The sequence below is a fragment of the Salvelinus namaycush genome, chromosome 12, assembly GCF_016432855.1.
Source record: "Salvelinus namaycush isolate Seneca chromosome 12, SaNama_1.0, whole genome shotgun sequence".
Classification (NCBI taxonomy): Eukaryota; Metazoa; Chordata; class Actinopteri; order Salmoniformes; family Salmonidae; genus Salvelinus; species Salvelinus namaycush.
In genome coordinates this window covers 33,697,732-33,722,651 of record NC_052318.1, presented here as the reverse complement: position 1 = coordinate 33,722,651, position 24,920 = coordinate 33,697,732, and the positions used below count along the sequence as shown (strand labels likewise).

Genomic DNA, 24,920 nt, shown 5'->3' with positions numbered 1-24,920 from the left:
GCTAATTCAGGACACAGAGATTGTAGTTTTTATGCCCTAATATGGTGGGGGAAAGTTAGATTAAACAATTCAGACACTGAAACGAGTACATCAGATGACACAAATTTAAGGAGAGCAAATCGATATACAATCCCAAAATCAGCTGTAACTGTCAATAGTAAAACAAAGCTTAAAACGATATTTGAGTAAAACTGAATCCATAAAATGAATGGTGAAGTCGCTTACGGACACGGTAGCGTTCTCCTCCTCACCACTCTATAGTTAATTTACTTAAGAGAGTTAAGTAGTTTATCTGCACAAATGGATTGATTGAACAAATCAGTTGACTGCATGTATGGGTATGGATGTGAGTACGCAGATCCGCAAGCAACTGTGGCCCATCAGGATAAAATCCGATTTTTTTTGTGTCCACCACTCCCATCAACGTTGCCCTAACCTACTGGTAGTTTGATGAAAATAAAACATTATGCTGCCCCCTAGTGTGCAAGCCCCCACAGTGCTGCTGTATACATTTGCTTGTTCTATACATAGGATCACATTACTGCCACAAGACTGCCGTGCCCCCACAATCCTTAGGCTATTGCACATAGTTGAAACATGAGTGTAATTTTGGAAATTTCTGTCACCTGTGCTTGTTTAATTTTGGTTTTCGTGTTTTGAACCTACTCATGACATTGTCATAGTGACACAACCCAACCCAAGCATGTCACGTTATGTTTTGGATTTTTCAGGTACTAGGTCTGGTATGGTGAATATCATTCTTGCTATGTTACAGAATGGATAATCATTTCTGTTTGAAGATAGTCCTTTAGCCTCTTTGTTGCATGCTGATCTCTACCTACACCTCTGTTTTTGTATACTGTACAATATTTATAGACTTCGGTTATATGTTTCAAGTCATCTTTATAATGTAATAGTTCTACATTTCTGACCTCTGGATCTGCCAATTTAATAGTCTGTATGCTCTTGAATAATTGTATATTTATCAAGATATGAAATACTCAATATAATTCAATGCAATTTTTAGATGATATGCTGTTAAATCCAATTGAGTACCATGTGTAAATAAAACTTGAATGTAAAGATTTTGTATGCATGTACATTAAGGTCAAGTTAAATTTTGAGCCATTTGATTTTTTTTTGTTGTTGATGAATTTGATACTATTGAATTGTTTAAAGGTCACAATTGTGCTTCTTGAAACTTTGTGTGGAACGTTGACAAATGCTGTGAATAGGCAAGTTTGCTTCAGCAAATGTACAGACATTCAAAGCTAATGAGTTATAGCATTCTGAAGCTGTTTAACCTGGCATATAATGCAGTAAGAGGGAATTTATGGTGTAGTGACCAAATGAAACATGCAAATTAATGCCAAAAATGTATATTCCAGGATGCATTCGTATCATAAAATACAATTGAACTATTATGCACATATCCTCAATGGCCAACACATTGGGATAAAACATAGACACTGTTACAATTAGCCATGATACGACTAATCCATTGTCATATCACGGCTATGTTCCAATAGGAGTTAGAAAGGTCAAAAAGCCACTACATGTTTTTTGTCAATGTTTTATAATTTTTTACACTCAGGGTTAACTATACATCAACCAAGAATGCACTGCAATAGTAATTATTTTATCTTATGTTAATTGTGAAGCACTTATCTTCATATTTTGTCAGCTCATTTGTATTATTTATAAAAATCTGTTACGTGTATGAAACAATGTGTGTTAAGGGATGGGCAGTGTGTACATTCTGGTTATTTTCTGTACATGTACTTTTTATATGAATATATTAAAGCTTTCTGCCCACTGTAAAATGTTTTTTTATTATTTGAAGAAGTGTCAGTCAGATGAATATTAAGTATTGTTCAATGATATACAATTAGGTTCACTAGTTTAAATCTACCACATTATTTCACAGTTCTGTAAAGAAAGAGATATTCTCCCTATCATTGGAGCAAGCTTTGCAAATCTTTCAAGCAAGGATAATGACTGAATTTAAACCATGCCCAAGGTATGAGGTGATGAACGAGTCTGGTTCCTCATTTAAATAGGTAGTGTAGGGCTCACAGCAAACTTAAATTTGTTTATTATAGGGCTCACTTGGAGTCATGGCAGGTAACAGAAATTAAGAAAAAAAATCTGATACTGTCCAACATGATTTCTGATTCTGTCCTACAACCTGACATTATTGTTTAATTATGTGAGAGGTAAGAGAATGGAGTTTATGGTTGTGGAAATTGGTAGACTAGAGATGTAAAGCCCTTTTCAATATAATTCAATGATCTGTTATGGTTCGTACATAAAACATGTGTGTAAAAAGCTATTCCTATTTTCGCTGTGCAAAACCTATACCATTATGTGTATACTGGTTCTCAGTGGTTTATGTATCATCAACAGTACGTGTTATGGCAATGTCCTATCTACATGATTGTTGTACGAAAATTAGGTTGCGGTCAAGTGTAGTGTTCAATTTCACCGACAGGTGGTGCGACATCAGCAACAGGAATCCATCGACAACAAACTGAGCCATGCTAGTTACGTTAGCTAGCAGTAAAAAAAAAAAAGAGTAGCCTTAGATCAGGAATCAGATCGACCAAATAAAAAATTCCGAGTGTGATGAGTAGCCAAGTATATATTGAATAATTAACAAAAGTTCGAGCGAGACAACTTTAGAAACATCTGGACTATTTTGAGGATTGATTACAGTGTTTGATTCAAACAACGAGGTAAGTTGTAAAATGGCGGATACGATTCTGGCAGTTTGTCGTTTTATCTAGCTAGCTCACGTTAGCTAGCTGTGTTGCTATTAATGTTGAATACACTAGCACGTTATTAGCTATATGTAGGACAATTCATGTTAGTTAGCTACAATAAGGAACTTGGATTTGGAGTAGCGGTTACATCGCAAATTAGCCGTGTCGTGTTAGCTAACTTAGCTTTCATCAAACCATATAGACGTTTCACTTGACTATAACAAGGATAAATACATTTGCTGTGAAGTTAACTATTAATGTTAGTACGCTAACAGTAGTAATAACACGGTAACGTTAGCTATTGTAGTTAGCTAACCTAGCTAGGTTATGTTGCTCTTCTACGATTGTGTGCAGCGACTTTGCCTGATTTTGAGTCGGAATCGTTACCTAATCGTCTTGCTCACCAAAAACCCATCATGCGAGTGTTTGTTTATATCTAACGTTAACGTGCCTGGGCTAACGTCAACATTTTCCTAGTTAGCTAGCCAGCTAGCTAATAAGGATAGTTAGCCAGCTAACGTTAGCTAGCTGCTGGCAAAGATGGAGGACGTCGAACATTGTTTACACGGAAGCTAGTTAGGTAGCTTGTTTTTGGGAGTAGCTAGGTAGATATTGGAAATCTGTCTAGCTAACTAGTATGACAACAAATACATGTTCGTACTTGTTGGATAGTTTGTGTTAGCTATTAACTTAGTTACATTTACTGTTACCAATACAGTTCTGACAACCTAAGAATGCTAGACTACGTTAGCCAACCTTGTGTTCGCCGACATCAACCAATGAACAAAGATTGAGTATTTTAAGAACGTCTATTGCTGGCCTTACATGGAGCAGGCCTCAAAATGGAGGGAAAGCCGACGTGTATATAGCTAGTTCGAACTAAGTTCGTTCATTCTTCTCATTTGCAAAGAAATTTGCTAACGCGGCTTAGCGAATGGCCTTCATCTTTCATTTTGAAGCATCGTTAGCTTTAATACCTGGCTATCAAAGCAACGAACTAGGCTGGCTAGCTACATCAGGGTTCCCCAAAGGGCGGGCCGAGTTGGGCCATCTGGCGATTTTATTTGGCCCCTCAACTTTCTGAGCAAATGTGTGTGTGTGTATATATATATATATATAAAATCACACACACATTCATATATATTTGCTGTTGAAACTAAAATACTGTAAAATCACCAGCAAATCATCTTACATCTGTTCCCAAGTATTCCCACGCAAGGTTTGAAATTGTAATTATTTTGTCAAATACTATATCTGTTTGTGCTTCTTGCAATCACATGCTTCGTAAACAACAGGTGTAGACTAACGGTGAAATGCTTACGGCTCTTTCAAACAATGCAGAGAGAGAAATAATAATAATACCCAATGAGGAACGATAACTTGGCTATATACACGGGGTACCATTACCGAGTCGATGTGCAGTGGTACAAGGTAATTTAGGTAGATATGTACATATAGGTAGGGGTAAAGTGACTATGCAACAGGATATAATAAGTAGCAGCATATGTGATGAATCACAATAATTGGTCTAAATGGTTGGACAAAAGCAGTCTAATGATGGTTTTACACCTATGTTTTATGTTACTGCATTTGTCCATTTGAAAGTTTGAAACCTGTCCATGAAGGAAAATCTGTTCAGAGGAGGGCAGTGTGTTCCACTCAAAGTATGTACTCTGAAGAGCTCTTCTATGAAACACAATAGATTTCTCAATTGAACTAACCCCTCATTTCCTTTCATATACTAGGTTGTATTACCCTACGTTTTGGTGTATCCTGAGAAGGGGAGAAGTCCATACTTACTAGAGTGGGTCCAGAAAATGTTAAAGAAATGATAGCAGCACAGGAGTTGCACACAGAGTTTCAGTTTCCTCAGTAAGTATAACATAGGTGTGAAAAGTGTCACCACTTTAAAAAATGTAAACGGTGAAGATGCAGTGGACAATAAGTGTTGTATTGCATAGATAGACCTTCAAACTAGTTCAGTGTGTATAATGATAATAGATTTATTTTATATAGCGCTTTTCATACAGAATCTCAGTTGCTTGAAAAAAAATTATATATAAAATAGATATATACTGAACAAAAATATAAATGCAACATTTAAAGTGTTGGTCCCATGTTCGCAACATGTAAGAATATCAACGAATTTACTGAGTTACAGTTCATAAAAGGGAATCAGTCAATTGAAATAAATTCATTAGACCCTAATCTATGGATTTCACATGACTGGCCAGTGGCACAGCAATGGGTGGGCCTAGAAGGTTATAGGCCCACCCACTTGGGAGCCAGGCCCACAAACTGGGGAGCCAGACCCAGCAAATTGGAAATAGTTTTCCCCCACAAAAGGGCTTTATTACAGACAGAAAACTCCTCCATCTGCTGTCCGGATGGCTGGTCTCAGATAATCCCGCAGGTGAAGAAGCCGGCTGTCGAGGTCCTGGGCTGTCATGGTTACACGTGGTCTGCAGATGTAAAGCTGGTTGGATGTACTGCCAAATTCTGTAAAACAATGTTGGAGGCGGCTTATGGTAGTGAAATTAACATAAAATTATCTGGCAACAGCTTTGGTGTACGTTCCTGCAAATCAAATGTTATTTGTCACATGCGCATGTGTACTTCACCTTACCGTGAAGTACTTAATTACAAGTCCTTAACCAACAGTGCAGTTCAAGAAATAAGTTAAGAAAATATTTACTAAATAAACTTGAGTAAAAAAAATATTTTTTATAAAATAAAATCTAAAAGTAACACAATAAATTATATAACAATAACGAGGCTATATACAGGGATAGGGAAAGGGGGATACCTAGTTGGTTGTACAACGGAATACCTTCAACTGAAATGTGTAACCCAACCCCTCTGAATCAGAGAGGTGCGGGGGGCTGCCTTAATCGACATCCACGTCTTCGGCGCCCGGGGAACAGTGGGTTAACTGCCTTGCTCAGGGGCAGAACAACAGATTTTTACCTTGTTAGCTCGGGGATTCGATCCAGTAACCTTTCGGTTACTGACCCAACGCTCTAACCACTAGGCTACCTGCGGGTACCGAGTCAATGTGCAAGGGTACAGGTTGGTTGAAGTAATTTGTAAAGTGACTATGCATAGATAAACAGCGAGTAGTGTCAATGTAAATAGTCCGGTTGGCCATTTGATTAGTTGTTCAGCTGTCTTATGGCTTGGGGGGGGTAGAAGCTGTTAAGGAGCCTTTTGGTCCTAGATTTGGCGCTCCAGTACCGCTTGCCGTGCGGTAGCAGAGAGAACAGTCTATGACTTGGGTGACTGGAATCTTTGACCATTTTTTGGGCCTTCCTCTGGCACCGCCTAGTATATAGGTCCTGGATGTCAGGAAGCTTGGCCCCTTGTGATGTACTAGGCCGTACACACTACCCTCTGTAGCGCCTTACGGTCAGATGCCGAGCAGTTGCCAGCCAGGCAGTAATGCAACCGGTCAGGATGCTCTCGATAGTGCAGCTGTATAACTTTTTGAGGATCTGGGGACCCATGCCACATCTTTACAGTCTCCTGAGGGGGAAAAGGTGTTGTCATGCCCTCTTCACAACTGTCTTGGTGTGTTGGTACCATGATAGTTTGTTGGTGATGTGGACACCAAGGAACTTGAAGCTCTCGATCTGCTCCACTTCAGCCCCGTTGATGTTAATGGGGGTCTGTTTGGCCCTGCCTCTCCTATAGTCCACAATGAATTCCTTTGTCTTGCTCACATTGAGAGGTTGTTGTCCTGGCACCACACTGCCAGGCCTCTGACCTCCTCCCTATAGGCTGTCTCATCATTGTCGGTGATCAGGCCTGCCACTGTTGTGTCATCAGCAAACTTAATGATGGTGTTGGAGTCGTGCTTGGCCATGAAGTCGTGGGTGTACAGGAGGGGACTGAGCACGCACCCCCAAGGGGCCCCAATGTTGAGGATCATCATGGCGGATGTGTTGTTACCTACCCTTACCACCTGGGGTGGCCCGTCAGGAAGTTCAGGATCCAGTTGCAGAGGGAGGTGTTTCGTCCCAGGGTCCTTTGCTGAGCTGTAGTCAATGAACAGCATTCTCACATAGTTCCTTTTGTCCAGGTGGGGAAGGGTAGTGTGGAGTGCGATTTAGATTGTTATCTGTGGATCTGTTGGGGTGTTATGCGAACTGGACTGGGTCTTGAGTTTCTGTTATGGTGGTGTTGATGTGAGCCATGACCAGCCTTTCAAAGCACTTCATGGCTACCGACGTGAGCGCTACGGGGCGATAATCATTTAGGCCGGTTACCTTCGCTTTCTTGGGCACAGGGACTATGGTGGTCTGTTTGAAACATGTAGGTATTACAGACCCGGTCAGGGAGAGTTTGAAAATGTCAGTGAAGACACTTTCCAGTTGGTCCGCACATGCTTTGAGTACACGTCCTGGTAATCCGTCTGGCCCCGCAGCTTTTTGAATGTTGACCTGTTTAAAGGTCTTGCACACATCGGCTACGGAGAGCGTGATCACACGGTCGTCCGGAACAGCTGCTGCTCTCATGCATGCTTCAGTGTTGCTTGCCTCGAAGCTGGTATAAAAGGCATTTAGCTCGTCTGGTAGGCTGCAGTCAGCATGCCAATTTCACGCTCCCTCAAAACAGAGCATTATGTTGTGTGACAACACAAGGTGCCCCTGTGTAATGATCATGCTGTTTAATCAGTTTCTTGATATGCCACACCTGTCAGGTGGATGGATTATCTTGGCAAAGGAGAAATGCTCACTAACAGGGATGTAAACACATTTGTGCATAACATTTGAGAGAAATAAGCTTTTTGTGCATGTGGAATATTTCTGGGGTCATTTATTTCAGCTCATGAAACACTTTACATGTTGCGTTTATATTTTTGTTCAGTGTACAATGTTTACAGAGCTGTCTGCCAAGGCTTCCTTACAGTGCCATGGCAACCACGGAACTCAATGAATGGTTGCTATGACCTCATTTTGGTTTCTGAACAGGGAGGCTGATACACAGTTGTCCTCTGACACAGACCTTGAGGACCCTGATGTCAAAAATGCAAAGCTTGGGAAAGGAAAGGTGAGACTTGCATCTAAAATCCTCTATCAACACAAGAAAACCATAATAAGTTGGCTATGGCCACGTACTGTTATTCATTTGTGCACACACAATGTACACTGACACTTTACATGGTATTCTTGTCTGTTCTAGGCGAGTAAGAAGGGGAAGAAAGCCACTGGAGAGAAGGGAAAGGGTGGGGCAGCGAAGGGTGCTGGCCTTGGCCGGGTGAATGGCCACCACCAGGAGAATGGGATGGAGAACATGACCCTGTTCGAGGTGGTGAAAATGGGGAAGAGTGCCACACAGGTTGGTACAAACTTTTTTTATTAGACAATGTAATTCTCAAAGCATGTTGGTGATAGTATTATTTTCATATTAAAGTGATGGTGAATGGGTGTCTTTTCTTTTAGTCTGTCGTTGATGACTGGATTGAGTCTTACAAGAATGATCGAGACATTGCACTCCTGGACTTGATCAACTTCTTCATCCAGTGCTCCGGCTGTAAAGGTAGGCACCCAGAGTGGATTGAATAGAATACTAAACCCTGAGAAGGTAGTTTCTAAATCATTTTGCGTCCATTACTCGTGATTATTGAGCGAGCTAAGATTTTATGGTTATTCTGTTTTATTTTGCTACAGGTGCTGTCAGTGCAGAGATGTTCAGGCACATGCAAAACTCTGAGATAATCAGGAAGATGACTGAGGAGTTTGACGAGGTACTGTCTGATGATACAGTTACTGTACGTCTTTATTTATGCCTCTGTCTATAGGGTCAATCTAAAAGTTATTCTCTATTTTTCTCTCTCTCTGTGTGATCATATAGGACAGCGGGGACTACCCGTTAACCATGGCAGGGCCACTGTGGAAGAAGTTCAAGTCAAGCTTTTGTGAGTTTATCGGGGTGCTGGTGCGGCAGTGTCAGTACAGCATCATCTATGATGAGTACATGATGGACACGGTTATCTCGCTGCTCACGGGCCTGTCTGACTCACAGGTCCGAGCCTTCAGACACACCAGCACACTGGCAGGTCAGTACTAACACAACGTAGACACTGGGCAGTTGAGGGAGGGCTGCAGTTAAAGCACTGTTAAACTACTAGCTTGATGTATGTAATGCTATCTTTTATGGGGGATATGTTGTGTGTCCATATGTAGGCCTGTTCAATATACCTTGACTTGATGGCCAGTCTGCATTAATAGTGCCTTATTAATTAGTAGATGTCACTCAAGTCAGTTGTTGTCTCTACCAGCCATGAAGTTGATGACTGCCTTGGTGAACGTGGCTCTGAACCTGAGCATCAACATGGACAACACTCAGAGGCAGTACGAGGCAGAGAGGAACAAGGTCATGGCCAAGAGGGCCAACGATAGGCTGGAGCTCCTTTTACAGAAGCGTAAAGAGGTGAGTAGGTTCCTCTTATGGTGCCTGAACTGTTACCTGGTCTTAAAAATTCTAACCTGACCATTTAAATATGTATATTTCAAAAGGAAAAGGCGCATCGCTTGCTCACCAATTAAAGCATATTATTTTATTTTAACATCTAAAAGCTTGACGTTTTTGGCCTTCATTAATTGCCTTCATCAGAACCAGTTTCTGATGAACTCCTGAACGTCAGACTTTTAATAGTGAGCGAGCGATGCGCCTTTTCAATTATGATTTTGTTTTTTTTGTTGTTCCTTGACTCACGTTGGGTTGTGCACCCTCCACTTCTTTCCATTTTAGAAATCTTAAAGGCATTTTTAATTTTAAATGTCTCCATTTTCAGCTTCAAGAAAATCAAGACGAAATTGAAAACATGATGAATGCGATTTTCAAAGGAGTGTTTGTTCACAGATATCGGTATGTATTGTAATTTGTCATCTTTCTACATGCAGAACAATGAATCCAATTAGAACTGTCATGGATTATGCGTTATATTTAGAATTATGTATTGTTTTAGGGTGGAAATTATGAATGTTTTTTATGTAGTCGATTTTTATTGAAGTTAGGGGGTCTAAAAAGAGAACTGTGGGTGCATTCACTAGATGTCAGAGAGTTCGATCTCTCAATGTGGAAATCAACTTCAGTGGCATGGAAGGCATACAGCAGCTGAGATGTGCAGACTGGTCTTTCACTGAGCTGTTCCAAGGCTCTGTGGCGCCCTCTTGTGCTAAACAGGCAGCGACGGTTGCTAAGGCAGAACAGCTCATCATGGCACAGCATGTGCCACTGATATCTGATCTAAGTAGGCTTTTAAAACTGCCTCTGGCTGTACCACTTAAGCTTTTCTAATTAATCCTCTTTTACTGCCCTGCCATAAGGTATCAAATAATTGAATTGACCAGTGAGCATGATGGGTCTGTGAATAAGTCTGGACATTTCTTCTCTGTTTATCAGTGATGCCATAGCTGAAATCCGGGCAATTTGCATTGAGGAGATTGGGGTATGGATGAAGATGTACAGCGATGCTTTTCTCAATGACAGTTATCTGAAGTATGTTGGATGGACCATGCATGACAAGGTGAGCCATGCAATATGTCAAATCGCATTTGTGGGAGTTGTAAAGCGTTGCCAGTACAGTCTCTTGTATTCAAGTAAGATGTACTGTGTATTTCAATAGTAGGTTTATTATCAGAGTTGAAATGCTACAGCAGGGGTTCCCAAACTTTTTCACTTGGGGCCCCCCTTCCAGCATTGGGGAACATCCCGCGCCCCTCCCTAAACACACGCCATGTCTATTTCTATGGGCACAAGCACTGTTCATGACACACACTGTTCACCCCCTTCTTGTTGGTGGAGAGAATTTTGCAGATTTAAAAGCTTATTTCCTGCAATTCTACACATTCTTTATGGGGAGTAAAGATAATGTTGCAGTTTTAAAGCTAATTGTCTTGCAAATCTATATATTTTGCTATGTCTAATGTATATTCGTGATATTTGAGTGACTAAACATTTACAGTAACAAAAACATTAGCTGACATGGGCTAGTTGATCTGGACAAGTTATACATATCTCTCTAAGGTGTTAGGTTCTAAATGAACCTATTAAAACTCACTGACGATTAGTAAAGCTTAAACCAAGTTTTTTCACCCATTGTGTCATACAGCTGCATAAGGCAAAATACATATTCACACAAGCACTGATATTTAACCCTTTCTCCTATGCTGAGTCTTCTACACATCTGAACAGCCAATGCATCTCTGTTGCTAGAGAGAACCTTAGTGATATCTGTTCTTCCTCACTTCATCTGACCTGACTTCGGCCCCAAATTTCTCACTCCTCCCCAACTCACGGCTGTCATGTTGACTTGCACCAGACTGTGTCTCTTCTCCTCCCGTAGGATCCCTGATGGTTAACAATTACATTTTCGGACAGAATATAAACGTTACACATTGCCTTCTCTCCCTCAGTGACATGAATAAGTATATTTCATATTTTCAGAAGCCAACAGGGGTATGTAATGACTAACATGACAAGAGGAACTGATGATGCGCTACCTAATTTAGAAATTACACCTTGTGCATTCTACTATTACAACTTTCAAGAGTCAGTTTAAAGCCGGACTGAGTTCCCGCGCCCCCCTTGCCGACCCCCCCCCCCCCCCCCCACACAGTTTGGGAACCACTGAGCTACAGCATTGAGATTTGAACGTTGTGGCTACAACATTGTCTTCCCTGTGACTGCAGCAAGGTGAAGTGCGTCTCAAGTGTCTGACTGCGCTCCAGGGCCTGTACTATAACCGGGAGCTCAACACTCGGCTGGAGCTTTTCACCAGCCGCTTCAAGGTAGGTCAGACACTCAACCATCTCACCACTGACTGGGAAATCCTGTACATAACATACGCACATCATGGTTGGCCAGATGTTGACTTTCCTGTCATCGACAGGACCGCATTGTGTCGATGACTCTGGATAAGGAGTATGATGTTGCAGTGCAAGCCATAAAACTTCTGACTCTTGTCTTGCAGTAAGTATTCTGCAAAACATGTTAATATTGCAAATGTATTAGTGTCCAGATTCCGTGACCGCTGACCCCGTTGAGACCTTAAAGCCCTGTCTTTGTTGTTGTCACATTGCAGTAGCAGTGATGAGGTCCTGACAGCAGAGGACTGTGAGAGTGTCTACCATCTGGTCTACTCTGCTCATCGACCTGTGGCTGTGGCTGCAGGAGAGTTCCTCTATAAGAAGTAGGTCTCACACCGGCTGTCTGAAGCTGTGGTGGAAGCTGAATTGTGATTAAAGCCCTATTTGGGTTGGAAATGCCTCCATGCTGAGAAACTGAAGTTAGTTTGAGAGTTATCCAGCAGCTTTTAGCCTGATCTCAATGTTGTCCTGTTCTTAGGCTCTTCAGCCATCGAGGTCCAGAGGAGGAGGGGATGCCCAGGAGGGGCAGGCAGAGCGTCAACGGGAACCTCATCAAGACCACCGTCTTCTTCTTCCTGGAGAGTGAGGTGTGTTCAGGCTCCATTTAGAGTCTCTGTCTGAAGTGACCTACACGGGGCACGTGTTTCGGTTGTGAAAATCTCTGAACGTTTGCAGCTCCATGAGCACGGGGCCTACCTGGTGGACAGTCTGTGGGAGTGTGCAGGGGAGCTGCTAAAAGACTGGGAGAGCATGATCAGCCTGCTGCTGGATGAGCCCATGCCAGGGGAGGAGGGTAAGGAGGAGCACCAAGCACTTGCACACAAACACACACTGTTGTTCACACTGTCATATCTCATCAACATGTTTGTCCCTGTCCAGCCCTGACTGACCACCAGGAGACTGCTCTGATAGAGATCATGCTGTGTGCCATCCGCCAGGCCTGTGAGTGCCACCCTCCAGTGGGCAGAGGCACAGGGAAGAGGGTGAGTGCTGCTTGGCATATACCAATGTAAGCCCCTCAGCGGTCAACTCCAGTACTAGTGAGCTCTCAAGGCTCTATTCTCAGAAGCCATGTTTGAACATTCACTCCGATGACTGAGGTTATATGAAAACCTTTCATATAACATGATTGTGATGTAATTGGGCTCTTCTGAAAATTATCCTAGGTCTTGACAGCGAAGGAGAAGAAAACCCAGCTGGATGACCGGACGAGAATCACTGAGATTTTCGCTGTGGCGTTGCCTCTGTTGTTGGCTAAGGTCAGTTATCAAGTCATCTACACGACTGTCACTTGACAGTCTACACACAGCTGCTATATAGAACTCAGCCCCTGGGACCGCCAGATAGATGACCTCTTACTCAACCCTCAGTATCTTGTAGCTCCCCTCACCCTATCTTTTCCTCACAGTACTCTGTTGATGCTGAGAAGGTGACCAACTTACTGCAGCTGCCGCAGTTCTTTGACCTGGAAATCTACACCACTGGTCGATTGGAAAAGGTTTGTGAATCGTCTGATATTCCTGGACTTCAACTAATCCTACCGTACCTTAGATTGTTAACGGTAAGTTATTCACACGGTTATTGTGGCCGAATGTAGTTTGAGACCTCGCATCCCTTTGCCCTCTGTTTGTGTGCAGCACTTGGAGTCGTTGCTGCGTCAGATCAGGGAGGTGGTGGAGAAGCACACAGAGACTGACGTGCTGGAGGCGTGCTCCATGACCTACCACGCTCTCTGCAACGAGGAGTTCACCATCTTCAACAGGGTGGACATCGCCAGGTCCCAGCTACTGGACGAGCTGGTGGACAAGTTCAACAGACTCCTGGAGGACTTCCTACAGGAGGTGGGCTCACATGGCTTGGTGGTTCAGGGACTGTTTGAGATCAGATTTACAACTGTTCGTCAGATTTAATGATATTTAAAGACTACAGGACACTGAACCTTCAGAGTATTTCTCGTAGGGTTTTGTAATTGTAATTTTTTAAGGTAGTACTTGTGTTCTATTGAGACTGGAACTGTACATTTGAGTGGGATTTCACTAGACAGTTATCTGCTGTTTCAGGGTGAGGAACCAGATGAGGATGATGCCTACCAGGTCCTGTCCACACTGAAGAGGATCACTGCGTTCCACAAGTAAGGCCTTGATCAAGATTTAATGAGTAATGTGTAATCCAAACATTTGCCAGTGAATGGTAGCTAAATCAGAACTCCTTATCTGACTAGATTGTGTTTCTCTCTCCTCTGCAGTGCGCATGACCTCTCTAAATGGGACCTGTTCACCAGCAACTATAAGCTACTAAACACAGGACTTCAGAATGGTGATATGCCTGAGCAGGTACCTAAAGCATAACCCTGTTATCCCTTTAAATTCATCTAATCTCAATTCTTTACTATCACTTACCTTGTAATACTCTCTTTCCCAGATTGTCATTCATGCAATGCAGTGCACACACTATGTCATCCTGTGGCACCTATCCAAGGTTTCAGAGGGCAGCTCCACAAAGGTAAATACACTGTTATCAGTGACTAATGACTATCCGGTTTCTACAAATACTAGTGACAATTATGCCTGGATAATGAATGTGGTTTACTGCTTAAATAGTGAGCACTGAATACTGAGAATATCTGTTGTGTTTCCAGGCGGACATGGTGACCCTGAGGAAGCAGATGAGGGCTTTCTGTCTGATGTGCCAGAGCTACCTCACCAGTGTCAACACCACCGTCAAAGAGCAGGTGGGTTGTCCTACATCATGTCGGATCGCTGGACTTAGACACATTTTCCCCTAAGGTGTGTGTTCACTATTCAGTGAGTGCTAAAATGTTGCTGTGTTGGCTGATTACTGTAATGCCTCGATCACACCGACAGCGTCATTGCGTAAAACGGTACGTAGCATCATCTGGATATGTGTGCAACAAAAGTTCAACATTCACCTTCACCTGCTACCATTTCTGTCAAGCCGCCTACACATACAGTTTGATGCATGTGTTCAATAAATCCAACGTATGCACCGCACAGAACGCACTGCAACTGCCACTGCAACGCATTGCTGCAAGGTTAGCGCAGTGTTCCATTGGAGAGGAATGTACTTCTGCTGTACCAAACACAATGACGCTGTCGGTGTGATCGAGGCATAAAGCACTTAGTGTTTTCCCTTAAGTACATGGAGTAGCCAGCCAAATAGAAAAAGTAGCCAGCCAGGGAGTTCTGGGCTGGGGGGTGCAGGGGGTACATGCCTCCCTGGAATTTTATTTTTCAGAACTATCTCTACCTTCTAATGCCTTGATTCCATCTGAAATACACAGCTAAATTATTGAATACTTTAATGACTTTACCTCCCAGATTGGTAAAAATGTGTTGTGGTATTGAGTAGAAAGACATGACTGAAAATGTATGAGTTTAGTCTGTTAGTTGTTTTGGATATCGCCTAGGCCTTTATGATCAGGACTATTTTCTAAGTAAGATAACCTTTAACATTAAACCTGTCTTCTCTTGATGAAAGTCATATTTACAGTTTTACTGCAAGATATGAATTGCCACAATGATGTTTGTTATTCAAATTATGTATTTTATTGGCTCTGCTGCTGTGGACACTTAGGGTAAGGAAACCAGCGTGTCATTTTGTAATTTGAGTGAACTATCCCTTTAACAGTTTGGCCTGTCAGTCAATCACTGTGGGTGGGATTGTCAGGGGAGGGGGCAGGATATTTGTGAGTCACAGAGTTAGTCGGGTTTCAGACCTGTCAATCAATCACTGTGGGTGGGACTTTGAGGGAAAGCGGTAGATTAGTAATCTAGTCAAACTAGTTTAGATTAGTATTTCAATTTAGTTTTTTGTGGCAAAAACCTAAGAAAAAAAGTTTGTTCTGTCAAGTCAACATGGGCTCCCTATTGAGAAACAATATAGAATTGTGGGGAAATGGTTTTTGTAGAATGAAGCAGGTGTTAAATATGGGCTTTGCTACACAGAAAGCAGCAGTTAACTAGGCTACTCCATTGTCGACACTAATAAAATCAATAGGCCTGTATTCATATTTTTCATAATACCATATCATGTGTCATAAAATGTGCTATTATAGCCTTCAATCTGTTTTCTTGTATCATATTTTGGACCAGAATGAGGCTCTCTCCACTACCTATTGTTCCTGCAGTGAGGAGTCAACATCTTTGTCTATTTTTTTCCAAATTTATCTGCAGATAATCGCCAAAAGCATTAGTAGTCTACCAGTATGGAAGTTAGGGAACCAAATGAACGGCTCTAACTGATGCGATTCGGTCTGGTGATCGACTAGGCATTCCTAGTCGGTCACCAGACATTTCTATAGAAAAGTCAATGACAAAAGCTTGCGTTCCTTTATTATAATTTTCTTTTTTTGACGTTGTGCTTGATTCAGAAGGTGCACTTGATTCAGAAACCCTCTGCGCCGGGTAGGCAAAGGGTTTCCATTCTGAACCATTTCATTTGTCTGAAGGGACAAACTCCGCCTACCCGGAAGACCAGAAGAGCAGTGGCTAAATCAAGTGCGCCTACTGCGCTGACCAATCGGATAGCTCAAATCACTGTGCCAAGCAAGTACAGCTTATTTAAATTCATGCTCAGCTGTGCCTCGCAAGTGATACAACTGATCTATTTTGTTTTCAAAGCTCGAGTTTTTAAATATAATACGGTCTGAGAAGAAAACAATATTGGCAGGCCAAGCATATAGCCAATAGGCCTACTGCACAAACATCATTCCTGCAGACTGTTTTTATTAATGTTGCATTGGTTTACATTTTTCATGTTTTTATTTTATCTGAGCGGTAGCTCTCTGCTTGCTTTTTGACTGCGAAAGTGATCTTGACTCAAAGGTTGGTTACCGCTGACCTGACATCTGTTAAAAAAATAGCCATTTCTTCGGGAACAACCCATCACTAGGCTACACTGACGAGTCATTTTAGCGGTCACTGGCAAGTCTCGACATGGGCTTTGAATTTTTTGAAAAAACATACAAGATCTTTGGTTTACTCCTGATGTGATACCATGAACATATCACTACGTTGTATGATTTAAGCAAAGGGATATAGGAGATTGACTTAATTCAGTCAGTTTGACACCTTTAATAATACACTAGTCAACACTTGTTCTTTCTGTCGTCAATCAAACCACAGTAATAGCCTATGCACCCCGACTCCGTGGCTGTATAGGCCTATGAAACACGCAAAAGAAAAGAAATGATTCCGCCACAAAACAATAAGTGGATTTCAACTCATCATTACATCTTACGTTACATGGGACGTGTCAATTCACTCACAGGAAACGATGAAGCAGCATCACCCTCTGTGAAAAGAAATTTGACTGCAGCCAACCACAGCGTACATAAATAACATGGGTATCAAGAGGCAGGACAGAAGGCAGACTGACAAACCAGCAGTTTCCCTGTCATCGCCCACTTTATTACTGACAGGTGTCTGTTCTATCAATACATCACTAGAAGATGTATATCGTTCATTTTAGTGGGAGAAGGCTATACAGACTTTTCTGACTAGCGAATTGAAACTTTTTAATGGAAAAAAAAGCCTAGTTAATTTATCAAGTGGAAAAAGTAGGCAGCTTACAACGAGTCTGTTATCGGCTATTTAGCCGATGGCCAGCGCTTATGGACAACACTGAGCCCTGTGTGGCAACTGTTAACGTGAAAGGGCTTTCTAACTAAATGTGATTGATTGATTGACTGTGTTCCAGGCCTTCACCATCCTGTGTGACGCCCTGATGATCTTCAGCCACCAGATCGTGTCGTCGAGCCGGGAGCAGCTGGAGGCTCTGATCTACACGCCAGACTCCTCCCTGCAGGCCGAGTTGCTCAACTTCATCCTGGACCACGTCTTCATCGACCAGGACGACGACAACAACAGCACAGGTCAGACACAGCCCTCTGGCAGACAGTCACCATATAGGCCAGACAGAGCCCACCCTCACACAGCCCCTTGGCAGACAGTCACCATACAGGCCAGACAGAGCCCACCCTCAGACAGTCACCATACAGGCTAGACCGAGCCCACCCTCACACAACCCCTTGGCAGACAGTCACCATACAGGCCAGACAGTGCCCACCCTCAGACAGTCACCGTACAGGAAAGACAGAGCCCACCCTCAGTCACCGTACAGGAAAGACAGAGCCCACCCTCAGACAGTCATCGTACAGGCCAGACAGCCCACCCTAACACAGCACAAGTCAGACATCCACTCAGCCCACCTGGCAGCTAGCTAGTCACAACACGAGGAGACAGCTGAGAAGGGCTTTTAATGTGAACACACATCTTAAATATGTAGTAAAACACCAGAGCTCTTTCTGAGTTGAAGTGAACACCTTATATGGAGACCTGAATGATGACATTTTGCAAGGGGTTACTTATCGCAGTTGTAAATGAGAACTTGTTCTCAACTGGCCTACCTGGTTAAATAAAGGTGGAATAAAAAATAATAAAAAGTGTGATTTTGGTTTTCTTAATTTTATCAGATGGGCAGCATGATGATGAAGCCAGTAAAATTGAGGCTTTACACAAGAGGCGGAACCTGCTGGCAGCGTACTGCAAACTGATAATTTACAATGTAGTGGAGATGAACACTGGAGCTGATATCTTCAAGCAGTACATGAGGGTATGTCTGGCCTCCTACAATATTTATCCCTTAAAAAAACATTAATGTTGTGCTATTCCCAATCGATTACATGTGTTTTTCTCTAGTACTACAACGACTATGGAGATATCATCAAGGAAACGATGAGTAAAACAAGACAAATTGACAAGATCCAGTGTGCCAAGACCCTCATTCTGAGTTTGCAGCAGGTAAGAGCCTTGGAGGCATTAACGTTAATTTAAAGTATTGTCTTCATTTTGTACATTGTGAGTGTTTTGATGATCAATTTTAAAGTTGCAACACTTCTCTTTCAGCTTTTCAATGAGATGTTATCTGACCTCGGCTGCAACTTTGACCGCTCGTCGTCATCCTTCTGCGGCATTAAAGAACTGGCCCGACGTTTCTCGTTGACCTTTGGCCTGGATCAGCTGAAGACCAGAGAGGCTATCGCCATGTTACACAAGTAAGCCTGCAGAAAATGTAAAACTCATCCTCTGAGTAGAAATCAATAAGCCCAAAGGTTTAACAGCTCTGTAAGGCATGCTTTAATTTGAGGCTTCTCAACATCCCAGAACTGTTCAAGTATTTACAGCTCAATACTTCAATCAATTCCTTCCTAAACATGTTGTCTTGTGCTGCACTTGCTGCAGGGATGGAATCGAGTTTGCCTTCAAGGAGCCCAGTCCCCAGGGAGAGGGAAACCCTCCTCTCAACCTAGCCTTCCTGGACATTCTCAGCGAGTTCTCCTCTAAACTGCTTCGTCAGGACAAGAAGACTGTGTAAGTCAGAGGAAACTGTTATACTTATTTTTATGTGCAGTCAGTGACTGTCTTATCCGAAGCCAGACAGACCACAGCTACGCTAGATCAGGCCTAGTCATTGCGCGGCTCACGAGCCACATGCGTCTCTCTGCGACTTAATTGGCGGCTTGCGGCAATAATGTAAAAACATTTTGTTGTTTTTTCCTCATTCAGCTGAATGTGCTGCTTAGTTCATAGAACCGTGGTTACATGAGTTACCTTATTAGCAACTGGGACAAACGGAGCTGTAAAATCAGTTTCTAGCGCATATTGAAATAACTTTCCAATACTTTTATGATGATCACTCCAAAGCATACTTCGTTCGGACTGAAGTTTGCCATTACCCGTTTTGACATATCTTCTGCTATAACTTTTATTGAGATAATAGCGATAAGGTCAGATTCTAAAGATTCACCAATTGTCCTAAAATAGAGAATCAGATAATCAAATAGCTTGATGGTCCATGTTAATAGTATCTTAAATATCATGTATAAATCTATTTAATATCAAGTATGAATCAATTTGACTTTGGGACCTCCCAACCCCCATCCTCCGATGGGTATGGGAGCTTGCACGGTGATTTTGTTTTACAAGAGTGGCTCCCTCAGATATTGGTGACTACCACTGCACTAGATGATGGATGTTGAGTTGTGGTCCTCTGTCCCCTGCAGTCACCTCTACCTGGAGCGGTTTATGACCTTCCAGATGGCCTTGCAGCGAGAGGACTGCTGGTTGCCCCTCATCTCCTACAGGAACTCCCTGCAGGCCGGAGGGGACGACGACACCATGTCCGTCATCAGCGGCTACAGCAGCCGAGGTTCCAGCATCAGGAGCAAGAAGGCTAAGCCAGCCAGCACCGGGAAGAGGAAACTGCCTGAAGGTGAGGGTCCGACACAGAGCCACAGAACAGCACGGGCAACATACTATGACACACTGGCATTTAAACCTGAAAGCTCAATGTTTAGTGATATGAAATACACAACAACTTGTGTTCCTGAATCTGGCACATGCAGCACAATGTCAGATCATTGATCAGGGACAAACAGATGCTAAAAGCCCGTCTAAGCAATACAATAAATCTAGCCAAATTATCAATTAGATTTTCACTTGGGAATAACTTGTTGAATGGAAATTATATTTATGAATTGAGGCAAGTGTTTGCTAGACATTATGAGATGTTGGCATTATAAAAAGCCAGTCCGTTAAGATTGGGATCATCAACTAGATTCAGCTGCGGGGCGATTTTTTTTTTTTTCTTCTTCTTGAGCGGATGCTCCGGGGCAGGAACATAATTACAAATAATTTGTTGGCAGCAAATTGACCGCAAGAAGCCCAAACAGATCTAATGTTTCACTAAAACATAAAAATGTCAAACGTTGTCTACATTTGTATACAATCATATTTCTCTCTATTTTGCATGGGAATACTTGGGAACAGATATCTTAAATTAAGATCACTTGGAGCTGATTTCCTAGTGTTTTTAGTCTGTCCAACAACAAAAAAATATATATATTTTGCTCAGAAAACTTGGGGGGGCCAAATAAAAACACCTACGGGCCAAATTTGTCTCGTGGGCCACCAGTTGGGGAACACTGCGCTAAGATGTCTCGATCTGAGCAGTGAGTAGTCCGTCCACTGTATAACAACCTCATTAAACTCTATGAAACCCTTGCTATTGCAGCAGAGGAGAGTAGCAGCTGCAGCACAGACGCTGTGTGGATGAACCGGGAGCAGAATGTGCAGACGCCAGTGATGATGCCCTCGCCGCATCTCAGCTCCACTGTGCTGAGGGACCCCAAGAAAATGAGGCCGGAGGAGAGTTACATGGGCGTCTACAGCATGACATCCGAGCAGCAGCAGCAACAACCGCTGCCCCCCCAGCAGCAGCACCATCAGACCCCCATGGACTACAAGTACAGAACACCTTTCTATGGCTCAACACCTTTTGATTCTCATGAGTATCTTTGGCCATTCATTGTAGGGTGTCCACCACTCTGCCCAGAGTGGGTGAAAATGCGCTTTGGTGATTAAATTTAACTTTCTTATGTTAGTTATAAAATACGTTTTACCAAGACAAATATGATTATTCATGTTCATTAGCATTATATCCAAAAACTCTGATTACCTAATACATCTGATAATAAGCACTGAGCTCTGTTGACATAGTGGTGCAGGTTTCTCATAACAAATTGAGGATTTAACTTTTTGTGGTCGTCGTCTTCAAAGTTGTTTCCGAAGGGTCACAAAAAGCTAAATTAGCATGACACGAGCTGAATTAAATGTAAAAGGCTTTGTAAATAAATGGCTAGGTATAGGCTCAGTGTTCCGTTGACATTTCAGAGACGCTTGTTTTTGTGAGAGATCTTCTAAAATTAACAGGAATTTTTATTAATATGAAAAGCATATTCTAAAATATGAAAATACTACATGTCACATCTGAATATCGATATCCATCTTACCTCTATATTGTTTTATGTCCTGCGGATTTGAGAAGAAAGATGAGGAGTTCAACGGGAAAGTGAGCCTGTCAGGTAGCCAGTAGCCTTAATTTTTGCATAGAATCCAGCCTATTTTTTACGCGATGCAATTTTCCATATATATTTTTTTTCTTGGTAACTTTTTTCTCTCAAAAGATGCATTTTTGATTGGACACCCTAGCCATTGTAATGTTACTTATCTACGAATGCGATGTTATCACAATGAATGATATATTCAATGAAACCGCTGAAGTTCACCTCTTGTTTGAATAAGTATGACTGTCTGTATTAATGCGTCTGTCTCTGTTTTCAGTACCCAGGTGACCTGGATGCTAGCCCAGAGACAGCAGGCAGAGGCCCGGCAGCAGCAGGAGCGAGCCAGCATGCAGTATGCCAAGATGAGGAGCCACATGCAGCATGCAATGTAAGACGGCACTTCTCTTCCAGACCATAGTGGTGTTTCAACCCCAGTGTAGTACATAGTCATTTGCTGCCATGTGTAATGTATTTAGTTATTCCATGGCCATGTCTTTGACCCTCTAGCCGCCGCAGTTCAGGACTCATGGAGGACGATGAGGAGCCAATAGTAGAGGATGTAATGATGTCATCAGAGGACCGTTTGGAAGATCTCAACGAGGGCATGGATTTCGACACTATGGATATTGATCTGGTAAAATACACTCCATGATGTTTATTTTCTCACTAGTAGTGCATTTATGAATATTACTGCTTTGGTGTTTCTTCTTACTCTGCTGTTATTATTTAGCCACCATCGAAAAATCGTAGAGAGAGATCGGAGCTGAAGCCTGACTACTTTGACCCTTCTTCCATCATGGATGATTCGGTGGGTATTGGTTTGTTATTGAGAGTGAAATGATATCTACATTGTTAAAGATAATGTATAACAAACAGTATGATTTACAATAATAGTGGCAGTGCTGATGTGAAGTCCAGATACCTAGTTAGTTAGTGTCTTTGGTATACATATGCTCATGGAAACGCTATACTCATATTCTTCAATTCACTTTTCCATAATATACATCAAGTAATTAAAAACTCAAATGGATTTTCCTTCCTTTTAGGTCCTCAATGTTTCAATGTTCTAAGCTGATCTGCATGAAGAGGACACTGTGTTGTTACCGAAAACCTTTTTGATGACGAGAAGTATTCTCTGTAGAGAACTGTTTTAAGATAAGCTCATGGGACTATTTGCTTGTGAGGCAGCAATGGATGCCATTTTGACATCATGTTTGAATTTCACCTTTACTTTTGTCAATCAATGGGCAGGTTTTTGTGTCATGTAAATACGTAGTGTCTGACATACTTATAAAAGATAACATCTGGCATGGCATGTAGCCATATATTAAAATATATACAGTAAGAGAAAATGTGAAATGTCTTCATATTGTTGGAAGGCCTTACCGCAAATATTGTTGGAACTCCTTACCGCAAATATGAAATACCAGTCATGGTATTTTTTTAAAGGTTAATCTGTTCTGCTTTTATAACTTATAGAAGACTTTGATTTATAGATATTTTGTAATGACAATCAGATGTAAATCAGTACTTTATAATCATGTTATTACTCATAGAGAGTACAGAAATTACCTTTGTAATGGAATTTATGGTAGGTAACAACGGATGTGGCCTGCAGTTTCTTTCTTTTTTTTCAGTGTTATAGGTGAGACCTCTTGATGAACTGATAATGCCCAAATGCCATTTGACCAATTGACAGGCTTAGTTTGAATTCATTCTGATTTGCTTTTAAAGGTTTGATGATTTGAATGCTGTGTGACTTTTTGAAGAGTGGTACAAAAGTATACTGTGCAGAGGGGTTGTATAAATGAGCGGTCGAAATGTTCTGTTGTCTGTAAGAGAAAGCTTAAGAGCTTAAGAGTTTGGATTAGCTATCATGGTATCATAATATATTATATATAAGTAAATATTATACAGTTATAAAAATGTGTAATATATTGTGAATCGGTGCTCATTTTATATTTGTTCAGTTTTTGTTAATTTGAAATACAATTTAGGAAAAGGTTCAATAGAATGTAAACTGGTTTAAATTAACCTCCTAACTAATGTGCAGTTATGTATAAGAATTTACATTTGTATTTGTATGGTTTTGTTTGTCTTGTCTTTTCTAAGGATTCTTGTTTGAATAACTTTTCTTTACCTCTATGTACATTAGGTTGGTTTGCAGGTTCCCAACAAGCTTTTCTGGGGGAATAAAATTGTAATCATGAATATTGTAAATTATAGTTTTATACCGCCAAAACAGCTTAAAACACAGCCTCCTTTTTAAAAGCAAAAATGTCACATTAAATCTAAATACGAAACTACAAACCAGAGTTTCATATTTTTCATTATTTAGATTGTAGCAAGGTTAGACAGTAAATAAATAAATCATTGAAATGCATAGTTTCACTTAAATTTGATGTAGGTGTCATACTTTCATTTTGATATTTTCCTTTCTGTTGTCCTTGCATTGAACTGCTGAAAGTGTGCATACGTCTGGATGTGTATGTATACACACATAGATATATATATATATTCAAATGTATATACATATGTGTTTTTTATTCTATTTACAAAGTGTCCACTGTACCATTTATGGTTTGTATTTATGTCTGGAGACAGTAACTTTTTGAACAAAATAAACCCCCTGCAATTGTGTGATGATTTGAGTGTTATCAGTTTTTAGTAGGCCTATAGAGCTCGCCAGCTTGTATTCCCAAAACCCAGAAATGAGTTACCTCTAGTTTGTTCAGCCATCCCTATGGGAAAAAATAATGGGGAAAGAATAGGGTTTTGGAATATACACAGGAAATAAACTCTGAGGTTAACACAGGTTTAGGAGATCTTATCTGTTTTGTTTTATGAGATAATAGCACTCGACATTAACTTTATTAATTATGAAGCCTTTGTTGTTTTTAATAACATGATTCAAAATTCACAATGTGACGTTAGCTGATGAAGATTATCTTATAGAACTAAACGTATAAGATCTCCTAAGCCTGTTTACCATAGACCTTATTTTCTGTGTTATTCTAAAACACATACAAAAATACAATTTTCTCTATAGGCTTTGTCCAACGAACCATGGTGGAGTTAGTGCCTACAAAAAGACGCCATTACTATTTCTCTCTTACACTTAAATGAAATGACTACGGGACAGAGTGCAGTATAGTCACTGGTTGTGTGACCCTGGTTTGAATCACCTGCCTCAGGGGTTGCTACACTGGTGTCAGCACTGGGATGGTGATCATGTAGATCACTAAAGGATGAATGTGGGTCTTTTTAAAGAGTAAGGAAGCCAATGTTACAATAATGGGGTATGGGTAATGGGTAACTTTGTGGTTAAATTTGACTGGAAGACCTGAAATTTATTCGGCG

At 41.4% G+C, this 24,920-nt stretch overlaps 1 protein-coding gene across 1 annotated transcript; it reads left to right on the top strand.

Moving 5' to 3' along the window:
• Nucleotides 1–2,515: 2,515 nt before the first annotated feature.
• LOC120057140 (cohesin subunit SA-2) lies at nucleotides 2,516–24,206 on the top strand. Its single transcript, XM_039005589.1, has 34 exons — nucleotides 2,516–2,735; nucleotides 4,508–4,634; nucleotides 7,733–7,811; nucleotides 7,944–8,099; nucleotides 8,204–8,300; nucleotides 8,432–8,508; nucleotides 8,616–8,820; nucleotides 9,043–9,194; nucleotides 9,559–9,632; nucleotides 10,170–10,293; nucleotides 11,459–11,557; nucleotides 11,659–11,738; nucleotides 11,851–11,958; nucleotides 12,114–12,222; nucleotides 12,311–12,428; nucleotides 12,515–12,618; nucleotides 12,802–12,894; nucleotides 13,044–13,133; nucleotides 13,273–13,476; nucleotides 13,696–13,766; nucleotides 13,881–13,968; nucleotides 14,057–14,137; nucleotides 14,274–14,366; nucleotides 17,354–17,528; nucleotides 18,129–18,268; nucleotides 18,355–18,456; nucleotides 18,562–18,710; nucleotides 18,898–19,026; nucleotides 19,719–19,927; nucleotides 20,729–20,960; nucleotides 21,838–21,948; nucleotides 22,068–22,194; nucleotides 22,291–22,368; nucleotides 22,607–24,206. The coding sequence occupies exons 2-34, from the start codon at nucleotides 4,591–4,593 to the stop codon at nucleotides 22,628–22,630; spliced, it is 3,822 nt and encodes a 1,273-aa protein (XP_038861517.1). The 5' UTR covers nucleotides 2,516–2,735; nucleotides 4,508–4,590; the 3' UTR covers nucleotides 22,631–24,206.
• Nucleotides 24,207–24,920: the final 714 nt, after the last annotated feature.